The following is a 12,357-nucleotide window of genomic DNA, read 5'->3' as shown; positions in this document are numbered from 1 at the left end:
CTTGCCCCTAGAACTCCCAAATCTAAGACATTAAAAGTGAAGTAGCACTGGCTAAAACGGGCAGAGGGACCCAGAGCAATTTGTTTCCACAAGCCCTGGGGCTCTTCACACGTGGTTCCAACCCACAGGGTTAGTGCCACCAGGATCCCTCCCAGGATCCTACATTAACACTGACACCTGCAGGGATTGGCTCAGCAACCTGGCTGCTCCCTGCTTAATCTATAGGAAGCGTTACCTTCTGATTTGGTTCCACATTATCTTTCTAAAACTCCTATGAGGGTATGAAAATACAGATTCTCCTATACATTTAGCATACCTCCCCCTCCATAGTACAGCGCCAGTGTTATCTAGATCTGGAAATTAATGGGCTGATTGTAGCATCACAGTTCAAATGGATGTATTCACCATACTTGGCCCTGTGTGATTTCAAATAAAAATTACTCTGATCATTTGAAAAAAGAGGCCATGTTTAAGCTGATTGGTTCATCAAATGCAAATACTGTATGTTAAGATAGGAAATACTGAGAAATCACCAGTGCTGCGACGACTGCGCAGAAATCAGAGCCTCTGGGATCGGGTAAATCTCTGGGCTATGGACCCAAAGCCCAAAGTTCTAGCTCACTCACGGCTCAGCAGAACCACCTATCAGCACCTCTGCAGAATCCAGATTGCGCTCTGCTCCCATGCAGGTGGAGGCAACCTAGGTGCCCTTCAGTGGATGAATGGATAAAAAAAATGTGGCATATATATACACAATGGAATTTTACTCAGCAATAAAAGAGAATACAATCATGGCATTTGCGGGTAAATGGATGGCACTGGAGAAGATAATGCTAAGTGAAGTTAGCCAATCCCCCAAAAAACAAATGCTGAAAAATTATTTAAAAAAAAAAAATATTTTCTCTGATATAAGGAGGCTGACTCATAGTGGGGTAGGGAGAGGGAGCATGGGAGGAATAGATGAATTCTAGACTGGGAAGAGGGGTGGGAGGGAAAGGGAGGAGGCAGGGGATTAGCAAGGATGATGGAATGTGATGAACATCATTATCCAAAGTACATGTATGAAGACATGAATTGGGTGTCAACCTACTTCATATACAAACAGAGATAGGAAAAATTGTGGTATATACGTGTAATAAGAATTGTAATGCAAAAAAAACACAACAAAGTCTATGTATAAAGACATGAATTGGCGTGAACATGCTTTATATACAAAGATATGAAAAATTGTGCTCTATATGTGTAATAAGAATTGTAATGCATTCTGCTGTCATGTATTAAAAAACAAAATCAATTAAATTTTAAAAAAAAGATAGGAAATACCCATTGATGAAGATAATGAAAACTGACATCAATATGTTAAAATACCAGTTTATAGATTCTGGGACCTACATAAGAACTAGATTTTTTTTTCCTTCTGCTTAAAAGCATAGTCATCTACCCTATCCCAGTCCATATTTGATCTGCAATCTCAAATACAATCCTTTGGTCTTTTAGCACAAAACCTTATAAAATTACTCAAGATTGTTGACATTAAAGTTTCCATTTTTAAGGAGGAACAGGGTGCAGGGGTGACAAGTATTATAACAGAATGAACAGTGCAGCAGAGAAAGGAAGGATCAGTGGATGCCCTCAGACTCTGGCATTCATGAAGCAGCCACATGAATAGCAGCACTGCGGAGAACAAAAGACAGTGAGGATAAAATTGGGTGCTTTTGTCTCATGAGGCTAGCACAGATGGGCCTGGCAGGCTTCATGTTTCACTTTCAGGAAACTTCAGCCACATTCCCAGGGCAGTGTTTCCATTGTCTGCAGGCGAAGGACCTGTGTGTATGAGGCAGTGACTTGCCAGTTTTTCTGCCTTCAATTAAGCCAGAAAGGGGAATTTAAGTTGAGTTCTTATAATCTATGTAAACAATGTAAGTTGGATGGTTCTGTTATTAATATGCATTTTAGTGAAAATGAATAACTTGTTCCCAGTTATATCTACTTTAAAACTTTGCTGAGATGATCATCTCTGCATATTTTACATACTTATCTGTGCCTTCATATACAAGTGCACATATACATGCACACACAACATATACGCTTTTCCTAATCAAAGTAAAACAAATTTTCATTCCCAACTTAAACACATATAGCTGACATTGCATTCTTTTGGTGTACAATATCCTAGGACAAATTCTTTACTATAATAGAATTTACAATAGTGTGTTTAAATTGAATGTTAAGAGTAGCTGTAATGAACTCTGACAAATAAATAATTCTTTAGTCTTTGCCTGAAAATTAGGCACCCTGATGAACTTTAACAGAAAGTAAGAAATCTTAAACAGCGACACACATATGGTGATGATATGATGGTTTTTTCAATAAGCCAGTCAAATATCATATGGTTTTAGTTATAACCTTCCTATTTATAAAACTTAGTTACAATAAAACACAATTAATACATTTATTTCACACTACCTAACAAACACATTAATGACTATGTAATTATTTGCAAATTTTATTCAAGGCCTGTATAAATGATAACAGTATAGGGTTATTTAAGTTCAGATCCACTCCACCATTTAGAAACATTACATAGGGTTGTTCCTTAATGCAAACATTGAGCCAAGCAAATTGTATGAGTATGAACAGTGCCCACAGTAACAGAATCCATGAACAACATGGAACCTTCTAGTGGCTACTATGGTCAAAGCTGAATTATCAGGGAACCCTAAAGTCCTTGTCTTTTTGTTGAAGAAAAAAACCTGCAAAACTCTTTCATGAAGCTATATGTAAACATGACAAAATGTATTTTTGCCAAAGGACAAGACCTGCCCCCTACCATACTGGTATATTTTTCTAAAAAGTGTGTGTGTATGTGGTGGGGGGGTACTGGGATTATTTGATCTAATGTCAGTTCCATAATTTATGAAAACTTCCCTGGAGGTCCTAAAGATGTCAGGATGCTCTCATTCACGAGAATGTTTTCAGTGGTGTTTATTTTTGGTCCTGTGGTTTAAAATCTTATACTGACCATATTTGCATGTTCTTCAACACTTTCTACAGAAGCACACAGTAAAAGGATTAAGGATAATAAAAATAATTCATAACTTCTTAGTAATTCTTGGTTTACAAAGGAAATCCAGTGGCAGGAAGGCAATTTAAAAAATTCTGCCTTCAATTACCAAAACAGCTGACTCCCTTTAATATTTTTATGTACTACTATTTGTCAATTGTATTTATTCAGTTGAAGGGTTATCCCAACATTATGATGTAGGTCTCTTTACCTGGCAACTCAGGCATCTTTATCAGTAGGTTGGATAAGCCACAGAGTCAGTTTCCTGCAGAGAAAAACCTGATATTACTGCAACAGAAGCAAACCCCACATCTGGCTGCTTTAAGAAAATAGTGCTTGCAAAGGAGTGTTCTGTATTCAATGCCAGTGAACAAGTTTCAGTGAGGGAATTTCACTTAGGTGCAAAGTCATGAGCACATCCACAGGAATCAGATGGGGAGGACAAAGTGCCAGTTCAGAGACCATACCACGTGACCCATGAAGGAGAAGGCTGGCCCGGCAAAGACAGACTGGGGGATGCAAAAAAAGGACAGGAAGACGTTTCCATCTCGGCAAGTTGTCATACAGGAGGGGCTGTGTGTGACCTGTGTAGCCTAGAGGGATGCCTTAACTCACCATGAGGGCAAGTTTTGTCAACAGAGCATTTCACACATAAACACACACAGGAAAAGACACTCGTTATCTGCAGGCACTAGAAAATATAAATTAAAATCATTATGAGATACATATCACACCTACTAGAGTGGCTAAAATTCAAATAAGATCAATAATACCAAGTGCTGAGGGTATGCAGAGTAACTGGAACTCTCACAGATGGTGGTGGAGTGCAAAAAGGTGTAGACGCTTGGGAAAACAGTTTGGCAATCTCTCACCACATCACCTCACTCTTAAGGAAAAGAAAATACTAGCCCAAAGATCTGTTGCCAAACATTTAGTAGTTCTATTCATAATCATGCACACGTAGCAGCAGCCCAGATGCCTATCACCAGGAGAACAGATAAACACACTGGGGCACACCCACACAAGGGAACATGACCCAGGAGCAAAAGCAACAACGGATGCGGGGTGTGACCCTAGGAGGGAATCCAAAGGATCTCCTGACACAAAGTGCAATGGGACGTTCCTGAATGCAGCCAGCAGTGGGATCTTCTTTACCTGGGGACCCTCAGGACTCTAACTCAAGCATGATGCTTCCTTTTCTTTATCTCCAGATATTTAGAGCAACTCAACAACTTGCTTTTAGCACCTGTAAAAACTTGTATGTTCCATTTCATACTTATTTTCCAGAGACAATTCAAGCCTTATGGTTTGTCTAATCTTCTGAAGTGTAGTAGAAAGAACGGCAAATTATCTGAAGACATCATCTTTCAGGCTAAGGTAAGGTGTGTGTCTGTGGGATGCTGGGGGTTTTTCACTGCCCTTGGTACTGACTTTTGTAAAGGCATGCTATACTACATCTCCTTCAGAAAAGGCCAGCTCTTAAATGAACATGTCTTTATATAAAAATGGTGATGCAGAGTGTCCACTAGGTGGCTGTAATTGTGGTCAATTAAAGTTTTTTATTCTCTATGTATTGTTCAGTTACAGTACAGCTGGGCATGTGCTTTATGCTGTTTTTGCTTATTTGCTGTGCTCCAATGCAGCCAAATGTGAGAAATTTGAGTTCTTTCATACCAGGCTCAGTGATATCATGGTTTTTAGGACATTTAGGTGGTGTGTGTGTGTGTGTGAGAGAGAGAGAGAGAGAGAGTGTGTATGAGTGTGTGTGAGAGACAGTGTGTGTGTGAGAGAGTGTGTGTGAGAGAGAGAGAGTGTGTGTGTGCGTGCGTGTGCGTGCTGGGGGGTGGAAGGGAGTGCCAGTGCAACTGTACACATGTATGTGCATGGAATCATTGAAACAAATGGCTGAAGAGAGACTGGGAAACCCTATGGCTTTTCCTATGATTATTAGGGTCATCTTTTAAAAAACAATTCTGATAACTGATAACCACTTATGAACATGGTCTGACTTTTAACTGTCGATGATGCTCTCCCTTCCTTAACCATGATTTCTGATAGACTTTAGGATCTGGGCATGTCTAGGTTAAAAGCTGCCCAGCCCTGACTCAGGACATGTGCTCGGGCAGCTTGTTTAACTCTCCAGGCTCCAGTTTCTGTGTCTACAGTACAGGGACACTGTATCTATCAGAAAGGCACCTTGTGTAAGGCACCTTGGTGGCATGTGCTCGCTAGTGGTAGTGCTGAACACATGGAGAACGCCCTCATGCCATGTCTCATCTGCCCAGAACTGCTCACTACCAAAGCTATCACACTTCTGAAACAGGAAGCACGGCCTCAGGAGCAGGGTGCTCGAGGCATCACGTGGCAGGCGCTCTGCTCTTCTCCCTGCACTATTATGGCACTCTTCAAAACCATTCTTCATGAAGTAGAAGGCTGTGTATTAGAGAGTGTGTAGAAAATTTACTGAATTTACAGTTAATAAATTGCAGCAGCATCAGTAAAGGCTAATTTAAATAGTGTATGCTTTAGGAAAAAGGAATACAGCAGGGCGACTTTGTGTTCTGATTAGTAGAAGGGTCTATTAAATATACCCACTCAGCTACAAGTTATTAAGACTTGATAATGCTTAACAGTTTGATTTCTTGTGGTTCAAAACCAAGTGACCTCAGCAATTGAGGCAGTATGTAAAGATGTACTACAAACTCAGAATGAACTGACATTACATTACAGATGTAAAGACAGAAATCCGTTTGAAAATAAAGGAAGACAGAATATTCCCTTCCATCCTGAATACAGATCAGTACCCAGAGTCTTTCTATCATGTAGTAAATACAGGGAATAGACCAACAGAGAACCCTTCAGTTTGAATAAAGTTCTTTTTGTGATTGTTCCCACCAATACCCAATGTCTAATACTCAGTATCCTATTCCCACTTCAGTCTGAGCCTCAGACTCTGAAGAAGCCAAAATGTAGCAACATGCTCGGGACTCTTTCAAGATCCTTGGTGAGGAACAGCAGGCACCCTTGGGCTACCAGAGCTGCACCCTCAGATTTACAGGTGTTACCTGAGGGCTAAGCTCGGTATGCAAGCCACAGATGGGGGCAGATGCCCATGAGGGCCACAGTAGGCCAGATGTGCTGCTGCTCATGGCAGGTGAGAGGCCAAACAGTCCAGATGAACCAATTACAGAGCGGCAGCCCGCACAGCAGCAAGCCCAGCAGAGTCCTTCCTGTGCCTCTCTGTCACAGCAGCCAAGCTCAACTGTGCACAACTCATTTACTGTGGCTTGAGAACAGCCCATGCAGCTCATATGGAAAGTGAGATTTAACCAAAGAAATCTCTGGAGAAACATGTTAAGTTGGGCCTTTTCCTTGTGACTATGATTGTGACCTGTGTCAACTCATGTGTCACCAGAGGCTTGAAATCAATGGTTAGGAAGAACTCTGTGTAATGGAGAAATGAAGGAAGAGAGAAAGAAAGAAAGTGTGCAGGAGAGGACAGAACAAGCCCTGGCCTCTGTTCTGAAACTTTCAAGTATTCATAAGATATTAAAAAAAAAAACATTTAAAACAAATGATTTGACAGCTGCAAATGCAGGATAACACCTAGTTGAATTATAGAAACAGTGTGGATAATTACTTTTCTGAACGTGAGGGCCCCGTGGACCAAGGTCCTGTCTGAACTTCCCTGCAGCACAGCTACCTTGCAAGAATACACATCCTGTCACCACTCCACCCAGCCTCTTTATCATCCGTATGTCAGTCAGGATGACGAGAGACGTCCCGTGATTCCAGCAGTCTTCCTTTGAAGGATCCACACGTTAATTACTGCACTAATTATGGTTTTTGAATAACTAAATGAAGTAAGCAGTCTATGGGAGGTACAGGCATAAACCTAAGACTGAGAAAATACTAGTTACTAAAGTCATCAGTGCAAACTGACACACGGAGCAGGTTTAACAGAAGTGGAAGCCGTGGGTTTTAAAAGACAGCATCTTAAATAATTAGGGTTCCGTAAAGCAAAAAGAAATGTTATTTCTTAATGGCAAGTGCATTTAAACTGTTATCTAAAGATCTGAAGGTAAGCCTGCTTAATTCACTGCTTCTTCTTTTGTTATTAGGAAAACATAATTGTTCCAAATAATTAGCACTAGAGTACATCACAAGCTGACAACAAAATTATAGAAATCTTCATATTCAGATCCGTCTAGCTGGCTATTAGGAACAGTTTCTGATCATAACCCATTAGTTGAAGTGCTGTGAGTTCTTGATTGCCACCAAATAACCTTAGATATCTGCCTAAGTTAACAGCCCCTATTTATCCAGAGTTTTCTTGACAGTAAAAATTGCTTAGGATTTTTACAGCTGCCACACAAAAGAACAGTATTCTGTGTGTGCACTTGGAAGAATAGGTGATATAATATAATAATTGAAATGTAGATTTTTAAATACAATTTTAACTCCAAAATTTCTAAATGAATCCCTAAAGACGCGCTTCCAGTGTCATCACCCTATTTCTAAGGAGCTGGACCCACGGTAAGTCCTGCGATGGCCACGTAAAGTTGTCTGGCCTTGCAAAGCATTTCTTCCTTTCACAGACTGCCTCCTTAACACTTCACATTTGTATTACTGAAAAAAATCCATTTATGAACAGTGCTGGATGTACACTTTGGTTTGGTACTAGTCAGTTTTAAATTAGCTAACCAGCAAAGAGACAAAGGAGCAGGGTGTGGTCTTAAAGATGGGGAGCCAAGTTACCTGCTCACCAGGAATCACTGGGTTAACCTCCCATTAAAAAAAGGCAGACATGTGGGTGGGGTGGGGGAGTTTCTGCTTTGCTGGCTTCTCATCCAGCTGCAGAAGCAGCTTATTGATAACGCAGCATGGGGCCAGTGAACAGGGGTCTGAACAATCTGGTAATCTCATAATTGGTGAGGCCACTTGAAGTTCCTCTGGAAATCCTTCTGAGCTAACAGCACAGCTGATAAACCCACAAAGCTGTATGTTTTATCCCATGAGGGGAAACTTTGATTACTCTGGTAATTAATGATGCTAGAGAGTAATATGGATTTTCTGTTAAAATTTGAGTTTGAAGTTAATTAGTCTTCACGTTATGATTTGCTGATTAATTATGGATATTTAGTTATAAAGAGGGATGTTAATTATTAATCTCAAAAAATCATCTAGTGTAATTAACTAAAACTTTGACATCAGTTAAAATTCCCATTGAGTATAAATTCTGAGATTATCAATTATCAGGGAAGAGCAGTGAGCCTGCGCCCCCCTGAGAAGGAACACATCCTCTGCTCAGTCAGAACACGTGTGAGGCACGCTGTCATGCAAGGTGCCTGCGGTTTCAGCACTGAAACTGAGCCATGTCAAGGTACAGATCTCAGTCTTCTGTGGCAAATTCTCAGTGTGAGAAATCTTATTGCAGAACAGTGCCACAGAGGGGATCGGGGGCGGGCGCTGCCTCTGTGTCCTGTCAAACACTGTCTTGACCTTTGAGCTCTCATGTTCCCCTGAGATCCATGGGCCTCATCAGCTCTGGTAAACTCTGAAATGAACTTCAGCTTTGCTACAGATATCTTTATTTTCGGCAGCAGCAGCTTTTGGAGCTATCAAGACAATACTGCAACACAAGCACTAATTAGTGCTCTGATTCACATAACTTGAAATCACCTTTGTGGTTAATTTTTTTTCCTTCATCTTTTCCCCCAAATCTGTCAGCAACACAATCTTTGTCACTAAAAAGGGGAGGGGTGTGTGATTAAGAAAAAGGGTTAAACCCAAAGCATCACCGGCTCATCACTGTCCTGGAATTTCCCCTGTAACACAGACTCCGAACAGGGATCTGTTTACATTATCTCTAGATCATCTTGACAATATTTATTCTCTATTTACCTAAATGAGGCAATATGATGATATTTATTGCTCAGAATAGCTAAATATAGACTTTTCTTGAGCACTCAGTACCATAGTGGGAGGTTTTGCTCTAATCTACATCTTTAAACTGACAAGCTGGAGAATTCCTAATGAATGCCTCTTTTCATCTGGATGTCTGTGTGTATTTGACAGTATAAATATTTAGCAATATCGGAGTCAGCTTGTGATTTTACCCAGATGGACTGATTGATGCCTTGGCTCGATGCTGCCAAAGACAATCCGTGCAGTTATATAAGCAGTTTCCCTCTGACTTCCTAAGAAGCAATTAGGTGGCCAAAGGCAGAACCCCAAAACAGTGGAAATACTTCTGAATCAGCCAACAATCTGAGAGATAAATAAAATATGGTACTTAAATTATTACGACTTGACTTTCATGATTCATAGGATTAAAGCTTTCACTTCTAAAGTACATATAAATTGCAGGGTTTCTTATGTCTGTAATTTGCAAGAATATAAGTTAAAATACCAGCTAATCAGTCAACTCACATTCACCTTGGAAAAAGTACCACCCTTTCTTGTCATTTTTGTAAATTGTATGCCTAAGCACCAATGTTATTTTGAGAAAAAAAGTTGCTTGTTGTCAATAACATATATTGCAGTCTAGTTAAAACAACATTTGTTAAGATTTAATCGCAAGTGTAATCCTCCTTTAAAGTTTAGACAGAATGCTCAGAGAAATTCAAAGGACAGATAATAAATCATTTTTCTCATCTTGGGTGTGAACAAGGTAGGTCTGATTCATTCAGGTATGTCATTTTAACAACGAACAGTATAAATTCCCTCTTGTGAAACAATGAGGGCTCCACTCAGTACAGAACTGCTAGGTGACACTACCCTCCGCCCCTAAATCATAAATTTTTTTCCTATCAACATGTTTTCTTCTATGTAAATCACAATGAAAATGAAACCAAAGAATTGCACTATTTTTCTCATCACTGCTGCAATTCATCTGCAAAGGCTAGAAAGCTTCCACATGGGTTGTTAGAACTCTCAGAGTTCCCTCTGCATTAGTATCCTCTGCCCAGTCTCAGTTTTACCCAGTGTCAGATGCCTATCATGATTATGTCAGGTCCATTTATGCATGCTACTGCTTTGGGAGAAAGAAAGCTACCTATTATTTTATTTTTTGGCATCAGCAAGAGCCATGTTTTCTGCAATGCTGTTACTTCCCCTACCCCTCACCTGCTCCTGCCACCACTAGTTTCTTTGTTTTCTATTAACTCATCTCAATCTTTGTATAACCCATGCAATAATCCAGAAGAAAGGGCAAGAAGGACATTCTTCTTCTTGACACTATTACCTATGGATCGTATTCTACTGTGATACTTCTCCCCATCACAAGATATGTTAGCTAACAGAATCCTCAGAAGTCAGGAACTGGCACTTGCAACCTATTCCAAAGACAAGGGGGATACACTGCCCACTGCTGATCAAATACATACAGGAAATCCCAGAACGAGCTGTTCAGCTACAACATACCATAGCTCTAAGTGCAGGACTCGCCAGTCACTATTCCTTCTTGCACATGGTGGCCTTTTCACCTTTAAAAATTATTCCATGCCTGTCAGGCGCCAGATCAAAGTACACATCTATAGTATTCTGTTTATTCTATGATCAACAATGAGTGGTTATTGGCCAGACAGAGAAAGCCAGAGCCTAAGGTCTAGTCTGTTGGTATCCATCAATTCCATCTGCAGTACTGCCCTTGAGTCAATATTGTTAAATCATTATTGCCTTATTTCATCATATGAGGGCTACAGTATCATAAAATGGTGGGAGAAGGCACAATGTCACTTCCAGAAGATAACAGATATATGCCATTTTTATTATTGTTGAAAGCAGCTCTGTGTTCAAAGATGAGTCCAGTGTTTGGTTGAAACTGGTAACAAAAACAGGGTATCAGAGATGACATTTTGAATGAACAGGGCTGGTGTTTTTTCTTTTCCCCCCCTCCAAATCTGTCATTGGAAAGGGGGATGCAAAACACATTAACACTAATCAGCCAAAATGGTGTGGCTCACTGCTTAATTTCATCACACTAAGCTATAAATTACAGGAAGGCCTGCTGCAACTAATTTTTGCAGTGCTGCACCAGATGACAAATGGAATGTCCACGTGGCTACAAGTGAAGAGCTTCCATCTTTCTTCTGTGACTGCATATTACTTACGCTAATGACGTATAATAGCCTGCAACTACACTTAACCTGTGCGTTAGATGGCAGCACACACTGTTTACCTAGAGTTATGAAGACGAAAACAGCAAATCAACAAAGAATCTGAAGTGTGTACATTAGCCTCCCACATGTCAACTTAATTTTCCCCAAGAGATGATGTATAACCGATTTCTCAATTGTTCTCTTGTCTACACAACAGCATTAAGTGCCAAAGTGTGCATGATAAAGTGATGAGAAAATGTGTGCAATTAATAAATCTGAAAGTATGTAGAACTAAACAATTTCTTTGGTTTTTCTAATGAGTTGTATCCTTAAAAAACAACTGACTCATTCCACCAATAAGGTTAATTATGAAAATCCATAAAAACTCAACACACAATAACAAATGAAATTATTTTCTCTAGCTTTTAATATATTTCAAAGACCAAGAAGGACATTAAACATATTCTCTGAATAGATACTGACCAAATGTACTTAGAATGCCCTAATGGTTGCCCATCTCTGAGTGAATCTCCTCATTTCACATAAGACCCAGAACACTGACATGTACATGTTACACAGCTGGTTCCATGACACACATAGCCATTTTAAAATGATTCCATGTAAGTAAAGATAAACTCTGATCAGTGGTATTATGAAAAATATGACTTGAATAGTCCTAACAGCTCCTGCCATCTTATCATACTGGAAGGATAAAAAGAAAATACAAAACCAATGCACTTTCACTATAAATAGTAATCATGAAGTTTAATGTGACTATTTCTTGGGAGGTCTGGGAAGGGGAGGGGACAAGAGTGTATGGTTTCATACCACTCTGTTTCTTTTAAAGACAATATATCCCACGGGAAGCCATTGACAGAAAAACTGAAGGCCCAACATTCTCTCCTTCTGAAGCAGGTTTTGGGAATCTGATTAGGTCTCCTGCTGTGATGCTGGGTGTTCCATTTTTGCCAAAGGGCCAGCTATTATGATTAACGTCATTTGTCTGAATCATTACTCTGCACCTTGGTTCAGCAAACACTATGAAGATGGCATGGTAATAAATGACCGCAGGATTCTTTCCTGCTTTGGCCTCTTTTTATCTGCCACCTCTCCACCGTCAGCTCCATCCTTTTGAACCTCTCTGAATCCCCAAAAGGGACGGGGTGTCTATTTGTTTTCCACTAGGTTACC

The 12,357-nt window shown here is 40.0% G+C and overlaps 1 protein-coding gene across 5 annotated transcripts in view; it reads right to left on the bottom strand.

Annotated features, from left to right (window-relative positions):
• Znf407 (zinc finger protein 407) overlaps positions 1–12,357 on the bottom strand; it is a 424,361-nt gene that overhangs the window by 21,106 nt on the left and 390,898 nt on the right. The window contains exon 10 of one of the 5 annotated variants that reach the window (XM_048806662.1): positions 3,307–3,329. The exons of the other annotated variants lie outside the window; for them this stretch is intronic. Coding sequence (XP_048662619.1) covers positions 3,322–3,329 — 8 coding nt within the window. The 3' untranslated portion in view covers positions 3,307–3,321. Of the gene's footprint in view, positions 1–3,306; positions 3,330–12,357 lie in introns of those variants that run through there. 5 annotated transcript variants of the gene reach the window in all.

This window comes from Marmota marmota, unplaced genomic scaffold (genome assembly GCF_001458135.2).
Source record: "Marmota marmota marmota unplaced genomic scaffold, marMar, whole genome shotgun sequence".
Classification (NCBI taxonomy): Eukaryota; Metazoa; Chordata; class Mammalia; order Rodentia; family Sciuridae; genus Marmota; species Marmota marmota.
Note: the sequence above shows the minus strand (reverse complement) of the source record. Positions and strands in the feature narration are given on the sequence as shown.